Raw genomic sequence first — 10,544 nt, 5'->3', positions numbered from 1 at the left:
TGTAGAATGTTTAAGCTTTGATCTGAATATTTGCATTTATTCAGAAGTGGCCAGTAGTCTTCAGTCTTCAGTCTATGACCCCTATCTGAATAGACTGAATCTAGAGCCATTGTTGGGTACTGCAACAGTGCTCACATAAGGTATTAACTGTAGTAACAAAGTTCAAGCTTTCTGTTAATCAGAAGCCTGAGGGAAGGTAAAGGCACTTACAACCTCTACACTGTTTTGTAAATGCATTTTGCATAAACATCTACATTTGTATAAATTTGAACGTAAAACCTGCCTGGTCCAAACTATTCCAGATTAGGGAGGGGAAAACACTGGATTAATGTGTATTCTAAGAGTCAAGTCAAAACGATGCAAAAATAATTTCATTTCACCCTGTTTATTTTCAATCAATAAGAGGATAGGAATGTGCAGAGAAAAGAAAGGGAAAACACATAAACCTTTCAGATGAAGAACAAACATATATAACAGAACTTACAAGAAACAATTTAAGAAAAAGTAACAGAAGAGGATCTCAGCACACAAATAATGGTCTTCTAGTACTCTTCTCCTTCATCCTCCTCTCCAACACTGTCAGTGCCCACCTCTTCGTAATCCTTCTCCAGGGCAGCCATGTCCTCCCTGGCCTCAGAGAACTCTCCCTCCTCCATGCCCTCACCAACATACCAGTGGACGAAGGCCCTCTTGGCATACATCAGGTCAAACTTGTGGTCGAGACGAGCCCAGGCCTCAGCGATGGCTGTGGTGTTGCTCAGCATGCACACAGCCCTCTGGACCTTGGCCAGGTCTCCACCAGGAACCACTGTAGGAGGCTGGTAGTTGATGCCCACCTTGAAGCCAGTGGGGCACCAGTCCACAAACTGGATGCTGCGTTTGGTCTTGATTGTTGCGATGGCAGAGTTGACGTCTTTGGGCACCACATCTCCACGGTACAGCAGACAGCAGGCCATGTATTTACCATGACGAGGATCACACTTCACCAACTGATTGGCCGGCTCGAAGCAGGCGTTGGTGATGTCTGCAACTGACAGCTGCTCATGATAGGCCTTCTCGGCGGAAATGACTGGTGCGTAGGTGGCCAGGGGGAAGTGGATACGAGGGTACGGCACCAAGTTGGTCTGGAACTCCGTCAGGTCAACATTCAGAGCTCCGTCAAAGCGAAGGGAGGCGGTGATCGAAGACACGATCTGGCCAATGAGCCTGTTGAGGTTGGTGTAACTTGGCCTCTCAATGTCCAGGTTCCTGCGGCAAATGTCATAGATGGCCTCATTGTCCACCATGAAGGCACAGTCGGAGTGCTCCAGGGTGGTATGGGTGGTTAAGATGGAGTTGTAGGGCTCCACTACAGCAGTGGACACCTGGGGGGCTGGGTAGACGGCAAACTCAAGTTTGGACTTCTTTCCATAATCGACAGAGAGTCTCTCCATCAACAGGGAAGTGAAGCCAGAGCCAGTACCACCACCAAAGCTATGGAAGATGAGAAACCCCTGGAGGCCAGTGCACTGGTCAGCCTGAAAGAAAAAATATAATGGTCTTCAGTCAGTTAAAACTTAAGTTAGCTGCACAAGTTAAGCAGTTCTCTAATAAAAACATTTTCAGTGCTCTTACCAGCTTTCGAGTTCTGTCCAGAACCAGGTCAATGACCTCTTTGCCGATGGTGTAGTGCCCACGGGCATAGTTGTTAGCAGCATCCTCCTTTCCTGTGATCATCTGCTCAGGATGGAACAGCTGGCGGTATGTTCCTGTGCGCACCTCGTCTGTGAATGGAAGATTTTAAGGAAACAGTTTAAGTTGCTTGCTATTCCTTAAGTCATTTTGCCCCCAACAATAATAATACACCTTACTAGAAGTATTTATACATGTTCAAATCTGGGAATTTTAGGATCAAGTAGATGCAAGGGATTGATAATATGATGGTCCATTTCATTAGGGCTACTGACCAATGACAGTTGGTTCCAGGTCGACAAAGATGGCTCTGGGGACATGCTTTCCTCCTCCAGTCTCGCTGAAGAAAGTGTTGAAGGAGTCGTCTCCACCACCCCGTGTCTTATCACTGGGCATCTGGCCGTCAGGCTGTATGCCATGCTCCAGACAGTACAGCTCCCAGCAGGCATTGCCCATCTGGACTCCGGCTTGGCCGACATGCATAGAAATACACTCACGCTGCATGGGAAGAAATTTCATGAAGCACAAATTAAGACTAGAAGGGGGCACTCAGTAGAGCACAAATCTCTCACAGGTTTGACATTTTAGCATATTTGACACATACACACAAAGAGGGGCAAAAACATAATCCCGGCCTGGGCCAGGCCGCCTGGCGGAGACCTAAGAAGGAAAATATTCCACCAGATGGAAAAACGCTTTAGTTATTCCACTGCGCCCCCTAGAGATCTGTTCTATTGAAAATTTCTATTGACAAGATCTGTAGGGGGTGCAGTGGAGTATCTATTTTTTTCCCCTCTCCATCCGGTGTAATATTTTATTTTCTGGCCAAAATGTGTATTTTACAGGGAAGGTGGGGGGCTTAGAGTCTTTCCACCAAGGAGAGTAGCCTTTCAACACATTAAAACCGTCTTTGTTTTTCGGTCAGTGGCAAAAGTGTATTCTTTATTTTGTACTTAGGTCAACCGGCGGTATTCGGGCAATGGCCGAAAAGTCACATAGCGTTAAGGAGAACTCCCTCTAACGTTATGGACCAGAACTAGGGGAGATCATGATAATTCGTTACTGACATAATGTAGGGAAATAGCTATAGGAAGTTCAGTACATACGATGCTGTTATATCAGACTAAAGTAAAACGTCTCAAAACTCCTATTACACAATCTAGGTCAGGGACACTTCCAGAAGCAGCCTACTTAGCCGCTAGCCTAGCCCATTTTGTCACGTCATTCCCGACAAGACCTGATCTATAGAGGGTGTCGACGTGAGCCGTTATAGCTCGAGTATGATATGCTTATGACAGTTCAAAAGGCGGGAAACATAACTGTGTGTGTGTGTGTGTGTGTGTGTGTGTGTGTGTGTGTGTGTGTGTGTGTGTGTGTGTGTGTGTGTGTGTGTGTGTGTGTGTGTGTGTGTGTGTGTGTGAGGGGGGGGGGGGGGGGGTGTAAATGAACTTGAACAAATACGCATTAAGTTCTTTGTCAATTACCACAATCGTTCCAGCTCGAGATACATTTCTCCACAAACACACAACTACGCCACTACTTATTAGACGACTTTTGAGACATATTCGTCTTCTATAACATCGTATTTAATATAATCAGATATACAGACTTAGTAGCTATAACGTATGTCTTCATAAACTATTCAAACGTAAGGGGGGGGGACTCGTGTCAGTCGCAGTCAGTTTGTGACAAAAAAACACAACTAAAGCATTTTGGTTTAGAATAGATCATCCCAACCCAAAATGATACATTTGAGAAAGAAAGACTGCGGTTTTACTCACCATTTTGTCTGTTCGGTTATTTCACCAATTTGCTGAAAAGCACCCGGTTATGTTGAGTCACTTCAGCGGTATGACTCTCTCCAGAGAGACGTTACAGTTTGATTTCAAAAGTCCCTTCACACTGGAACACTGATTGGCTGGGGGGATCACGTGTACTCATCAGCCATTGGTTGATACGGAATTCTAACTGCGTAGTTCCATGATGTCGGTGGTTATTTATTACACTAACACTCCAAAACAAAAGGTGGCAGCAATAGATAAAGCATAGAGTTATATTATATGGGATAAAGCAGTGGTTCTCAAACCTTTTCATGTCAAGGACCCCCAAATTGACACTTAATAGCCCGCGGACCCCCATTTGAAAAGATACGCCAGGGACCCCCACACGAGAACATTCTTACGGATTTACCAGTGATTCTCAGCCATTTTAACATGCATTAGGCTACGGACCCCCATTGAATGGAATTTCAATCTCTGGGACCCCGATCTATATTGTAATAAATGTATTCCTATCTAATTTGACAGCCGTTCATAGTAGATGGCAAGATATAAACCTTTATTGATGCATGGGGTGAAATTCATGCGTCATAGCAGCAACAGCTAAGTTCTCTGATGACTCCTCTGTTGTCAGCTGCATCGGAGCCTGGTCCCTGGGGGAGAGCTTAATGGGCTAGTGACAACATTCACCACCAACTCAACATTGGAAAGACCATGAGAGGCCCCAAACTCCCATCGGAGGGCACGAGGGGAGGTGGTGGACACATGTACTTACTTTTGTTCTTACTTTATCTTGTATTTTGTCTTACTTTCTGTGGTAGGCTATCTTGTTTTGTTACATGTCAGGGACAAGGGAAAATTTGTATTCTGACTAACTCCTAAATATTTACACTGTATTCCCAACTGTAGACTACTGTATTTGATTGCTTTGTTCATTAATATATAGTCCCTCTCAAATAAACAAATAAAATAACCTAAGTTCTTGGACTGGACTGAAAACACTGAGGACCTCCACAGGAAGGGACAGACCAAGCTGTTCTTCCTGAGGCTCAGGTATTCAACTTGTGGAACAGGCTGCTGCAGATGTTCCATCAGTCTGTTTGTCAAGTGTCCTCTTCTTTGCCATGGTATGTTGGGGGTAACAATAACAAGGGATGCCAACAAACTAAACAAGCTGGATGTGAGGAAGGCTAGCTTTGTAGATGGAGTTGAATAATCTGGAGGTGGTTGCGGAGGGGGATGAGAGCGAAGCTGCACACTATTTTGGAGAACCCCTCTCATTCCCTCTATGATGAGCTACACAAGATGAGTAGCATGTTAATCCGTCCTCAGCACACCACATAATAACCTGGACAGTTTATGTGACATTAGCCACCAGGCTCCACAAGCAAGTTGGAACCACTTATGAGAACTTTAAGGCCTACACTGTACCGACTTTTGTTTTGACTTGACTCCTGCAGAGGTACATTGCATAACTTTTGAGACATTTTAAGGATAGCTAATGCTTAATAAATTGGACATGTATTCGTCCAGATACTCACTTAAAGATCCGTTGATACAGTATATTAATTCTCATATATTCACTAAGAATGTACACTTAATTTAAGGAGATATACATCATACTGTGTGTAATGTATTATATACACACACACACACACACACACACACACACACAGAGTATATGATTTTCATTTTACACAGACAATGCATTCAACATGTTTTTGTATTTAACATGCACAGTTGTATTATGTAAGGTTCGATCCTTTGTGGCAAAATAGTGCACAGTACAACACATTGCTTGATATAACTTTAGTTTATTGTTTCCACCTGTTAGTTTAGTACAGTTTTATTTTTCAATGTCAAATAAAGGAAATATTGCTCATCTTTTTTCTTTTGTCATGAGTTGCAATTCAGACCATTATCATCATCAAGTAAACTTTGTATGAATTGTAGACCTTTAAGTAGCTTGAATTAATTGGCATTGTAATTAATTTCACTGGAACTGTCAACAGCCAAGAATAATGTAATGAGCAACTCCTAGGTGTGCACCATGTTTCTAACAAAGAGATTGCATGTATTGGCAAACCTCCCTGGATGAATACAACTTCAAAAAGTAACTAAGGATAAATCAATTGAAAACTCAAACCGACAATATTTTGGAATGTGAACCTTTCAGTTGCTGTGGCGTTTCGCTTTTAAGTGTCTGACTAACACAGACATATCTTAACAGACCATCAAAGTAACATTTTGGCCAAAGCCTCTCAGTGCCACTGACTAAACAACCATTTTCTTACTATTCAGAATTATTATAAGTATCCGATATAAAACCGAACATGTAAAACATAGCAGAAGTAATTTGATATCATGTTAATGCAAAAGTAGAACAGCAAACTGAAAGTAGTGTATCAAGGGTGGTCTTCTAGTACTCTTCTCCTTCATCCTCCTCTCCAACACTGTCAGTGCCCACCTCTTCGTAATCCTTCTCCAGGGCAGCCATGTCCTCCCTGGCCTCAGAGAACTCTCCCTCCTCCATGCCCTCACCAACATACCAGTGGACGAAGGCCCTCTTGGCATACATCAGGTCAAACTTGTGGTCAAGACGAGCCCAGGCCTCAGCGATGGCTGTGGTGTTGCTCAGCATGCACACAGCCCTCTGGACCTTGGCCAGATCTCCACCAGGAACCACTGTGGGAGGCTGGTAGTTGATGCCTACCTTGAAGCCAGTGGGGCACCAGTCCACAAACTGGATGCTGCGTTTGGTCTTGATTGTTGCGATGGCAGAGTTGACGTCTTTAGGCACCACATCTCCACGGTACAGCAGACAGCAGGCCATGTATTTACCATGACGAGGATCACACTTCACCAACTGATTGGCCGGCTCGAAGCAGGCATTGGTGATGTCTGCTACTGATATCTGCTCATGATAGGCCTTCTCGGCGGAAATGACTGGGGCGTAGGTGGCCAGGGGGAAGTGGATACGAGGGTACGGCACCAAGTTGGTCTGGAATTCTGTCAGGTCTACGTTCAGGGCTCCGTCAAAGCGAAGAGAGGCAGTGATCGAAGACACAATCTGGCCAATTAGCCTATTGAGGTTGGTGTAACTTGGCCTCTCAATGTCCAGATTCCTGCGGCAGATGTCGTAGATGGCCTCATTGTCCACCATGAAGGCACAGTCGGAGTGCTCCAGGGTGGTATGGGTGGTTAAGATGGAGTTGTAAGGCTCCACTACAGCAGTGGACACCTGGGGAGCTGGGTAGACGGCAAACTCAAGTTTGGACTTCTTTCCATAATCGACAGAGAGCCTCTCCATCAACAGGGAAGTGAAACCAGAGCCAGTACCACCACCAAAGCTATGGAAGATGAGAAATCCCTGGAGGCCAGTGCACTGGTCAGCCTGAAAGAAAGAAACATACAATTGTCTTTAGTCAGTTAAAGCTTATGTTAGCTACACAGCTACGAACAACCACGTCATCAGGGCGCTTACCAGCTTGCGAGTTCTGTCGAGGACCAGATCAATGATCTCCTTGCCGATGGTGTAGTGTCCGCGGGCATAGTTGTTGGCAGCATCCTCCTTTCCCGTGATCATCTGCTCAGGGTGGAACAGCTGGCGGTATGTCCCTGTACGTACCTCATCTGTGAATGAAGGTTTCAAGGAAACAGTTGACAATCATTACTCCTTTGTTTTTCTTCACCGTGTCCAATATGTGTCCCCAACAATAAATAAAAAAACACTGTAGGAACATTTTAAGGAAACAGTTTGAAAGTATCCCTGGCTAATAAGCCATATATGCCTTAATACATAATAATTGCCCTCTATAACTAAACTTACAAATTATAAACATCTTTAATATTTCCTTTATTTTAGAAATGGTTCATCTTTGACTCACAGGGACAACGCCCGTCACAAGTTGATGATGTAATTTGTCCATGTGTGGTACAGCAATAAACAATATACTTAACCTAAACATAACTAAAACCAACTTAATACTTACTATGGTAAATATGTAAAACTATATTTTAAATGTTTTTATTAGCACATGCAGTCCATAGGGCTGGACCACACATGAACAAATGACATCAACTTGCGACAGGCGTTGTCCCCCTCGAGTAAAAGATGAACTATTTCTAAAATAAACAAAATATTTAAGGTGAGGGCATTTACATGTATTAAGGCTTTTTAAAGTTTCTATTCCTTATGTCTTATTTGATTTTGTACCCAACAATAATAATAATTAATTAAAATAATACATCTTACTAGAGGTAATTAAACATTTTCACATCTGGGAATTGTGGGGTCAAGTAGTAGCTGTAAGAGATTATTGATCACTTTTTAATTTGATCAATGGTTGATTTCCATTAGGGCTACTGACCAATGACAGTGGGTTCCAGGTCGACAAAGATGGCCCTGGGGACGTGCTTTCCTCCTCCAGTCTCGCTGAAGAAGGTGTTGAAGGAGTCGTCTCCTCCACCGACAGTCTTATCACTGGGCATCTGGCCGTCAGGCTGTATGCCATGCTCCAGACAGTACAGCTCCCAGCAGGCATTGCCCATCTGGACTCCGGCTTGGCCGACATGCATAGAAATACACTCACGCTGCAAAGAAAGAGTTAAAGTTAACAAAAATTTGAATTCTGAATTGAGTGTGACAGAATGTACAAGGAAAATAAGCTATTGGAAAATGTTCAAATACAATGCTGTTATAGAAGAGAAGCGTCCTCAAAAGTATTCTCTTTCTTACACAGTCTAGGTCAGACGACAGACACTTTCAATTCAGAACGAGGCTGCTAGGCCATTTTGTCCCTTTTCATTACAGTAGCAGATGAAGAGCACCTTCAGCCACACTCATCGTCCCTTGGCACAAGACTGAGCGATTTGGTCAGTCCTTTGTGGTGGTAGCCATCAAGCTACATAACCACGCCCTCATTATGTTCTGTTCTCTCCTTGAATTAATGACTCCTGCTCGACTCTGGCGCATTAGCTCATGTAGTCCAGTAGACCTTTTCAGGCTGCAACCCCCCCCAAAATATTAATATTTGAACTGGGGACCCCCACCCTGATTCCACAGACAAATATTGTGAAAATAGACGATCTACAAGCTCACAACAATGTGAGGCGTTGTGAGCTTGTAGATCGGCTATTTTCAAGATGTTTTGCCTCCTTCTCTTCATCTTTATTATTTGACCAATGTTTGACCAGTTTTTATATAGTATAGTTTGTTAATTTATTTTGATGCCAGTAATGCCATTTTTTAATTGGTATTAAGGTCTTACAAGTCCTTAAATTGTCACTTCACTGTCATCTGGAGAACCCCCCCCCTCCCCCCAAAAAAATGTGGGGACCCCCCTGGGGATCCCAAACCACAGGTTGAGAACCACTGATGTAGTACATCCCAGTAGTACAAGAGCAAATGTGCCATGTCATCACATGAACTGTATTGTACAGAGCAAATTTGTTTTATTTTGCATAGAGACTGGCAATAATGGCTTCCATTTGAGGAGGAAGTCTATCTGACAAAAAAATGACCCAAATCACAATGGTCTGATCGACCCCGAATTTGAATGACATACTGCGGGCGTCGCAGAGACAAAAGTGGCTTCATTTCTACCCCTAGGCGGCGCCGCAAATGAGATAAATGTCACCGTCAGTGTTGCCAGGTTTAGCGAGAGAAACAAGTAGCCTAACCCGGTCTGTGAAAACAAGCGCAAAGGAAGCGACTAGGACACACGAGCACTTTAAACCTTTAAGCATCGGACATTTGAAAACAGCCAATCCATTGTAGATCGGCTATTTTCACAAAATCATTTTTACTTTCTACATTTTATTTAACATAACTATTTTTTTAGATGGGGGGGTCCGTGGATAAATACATATTAGTACGGGGGTCCTTGATTTGAAAATATTTGAGAACCAGTGGTTTAAGCAACAAATATGCAACTACACTTCAGAATCAAGACAAAAAAACCGCAACCACCAATATTTACAGAATAATATCTTACAGAAAAAAGCCTAAAGTAGCTTACAATAAGCGGACTTGGCAACCCTGCTCACCGTTTGCTAAAGTAGGTCGTGAGTCAGCAACACATTCTCGCGAGGTCTGGTTACGCCGACCATAAGCAATCCTGTAAGTATGACGCTCACGTGGGGTGGTGACCGCGCCCAAATCAGACCGGAAGTAGGTACCATTTCGTACTAGGCGGGGAATCATTGTGGAAAGGGCTCTTTTGTCTAAAATATCAAGGATCTTTTGTAGGGTCTCTACTAGGCCTGTAAAGTTTATACTCAGTTTATACTCACTGTACGACGGCCATTGTACGACGGCGTCCCGTCGTACAATGGAGTATGATAAATTAAACTGATGGCACATCATAGCAGATCAGAAGGCGGGAATAAAATGTATAACAATCATTCCATCTTACAGATACATTTTCGTCCAAAAATCCAAGGAAGACTTTTGATCATCATTTCATCTTCTATTATAGCATTGTATTTAACATACAGACCTAGCTAAACGTAAGAAACGTACGATCTTCATATAAACTGTTAAAACGTCACTTGTGTAACGTTTAATAGGGAGGTAAAAAAAAACTAAAAAAAGAGGAAAAAAAAACATCGGCGGTCAATTTGTGACAACATTAAAGCGTTTTGGTTTAGAAAAGATCATCCCGAAACGATACATTTCGATGCAGGCAGAGAAATAAAGATTGTGATTTTACTCACCATTTTGTCTGTTCGGTTATTTTACGATTTACTGAAATGCACCCGATTATGTTGAGTCACTTCAGTGGAATGACTTCCTCCGGTCTGCGTTCGAACGACTCTCTTCGCACTGGATCGCTGATTGGTTGGGGAGGTCACGTGTACTCACCAGCCATTGGCTGATACCTAAATCTAAAGCCCGATGTATGCTTCGTCGCACAGCCGTGTCGCGCGCAATCCGCGCATCACAAATAGCAGACCTACAAGCTCACAGGGTGTGGTATCCGCAGCGCGTTGTGAGCTTGTAGATCTGGGCAGGCCACACAGTCGTACGATGCCGTATAAATTCGGCTTAATTTTTATGCACGTCTGCAGGATGACGTGGGAGTTATTTTTGCC

General features: G+C 43.4%; 2 protein-coding genes across 2 annotated transcripts; both read right to left on the bottom strand.

Moving 5' to 3' along the window:
- Positions 1 to 369: 369 nt before the first annotated feature.
- LOC311042784 (tubulin alpha chain-like) lies at positions 370 to 2,175 on the bottom strand (the record flags this gene model as incomplete). Its single annotated transcript, XM_084053787.1, has 3 exons — positions 370 to 1,517; positions 1,615 to 1,763; positions 1,947 to 2,175. The coding sequence occupies 3 exons, from the start codon at positions 2,173 to 2,175 to the stop codon at positions 543 to 545; spliced, it is 1,353 nt and encodes a 450-aa protein (XP_083909913.1). The 3' UTR covers positions 370 to 542.
- A 3,068-nt stretch (positions 2,176 to 5,243) lies between these two features.
- Positions 5,244 to 10,285, bottom strand: LOC311042611 (tubulin alpha chain-like). The gene is made up of 4 exons (XM_084053437.1): positions 10,167 to 10,285; positions 7,820 to 8,042; positions 6,934 to 7,082; positions 5,244 to 6,843 (listed from the first exon to the last, which is right to left on the bottom strand). Exons 1-4 carry the CDS (start codon positions 10,167 to 10,169, stop codon positions 5,869 to 5,871), a joined length of 1,350 nt encoding a protein of 449 aa, XP_083909563.1. The 5' UTR covers positions 10,170 to 10,285; the 3' UTR covers positions 5,244 to 5,868.
- Between the last annotated feature and the right edge of the window lie 259 nt (positions 10,286 to 10,544).

The sequence above is a fragment of the Gymnoscopelus microlampas genome, assembly GCF_963454915.1.
Source record: "Gymnoscopelus microlampas genome assembly, chromosome: 3".
Lineage (NCBI taxonomy): Eukaryota > Metazoa > Chordata > Actinopteri > Myctophiformes > Myctophidae > Gymnoscopelus > Gymnoscopelus microlampas.
Note: the sequence above shows the minus strand (reverse complement) of the source record. Positions and strands in the feature narration are given on the sequence as shown.

Coding starts and splice junctions, on each gene's coding strand:
- LOC311042611 (XM_084053437.1), bottom strand. Junction 7,083..7,819: donor CCTGGAACCCACTGTCATTG/GTCAGTAGCCCT, acceptor CTTCATTCACAG/ATGAGGTACGTACAGGGACA. Junction 6,844..6,933: donor TCGACAGAACTCGCAAGCTG/GTAAGCGCCCTG, acceptor TCTTTCTTTCAG/GCTGACCAGTGCACTGGCCT.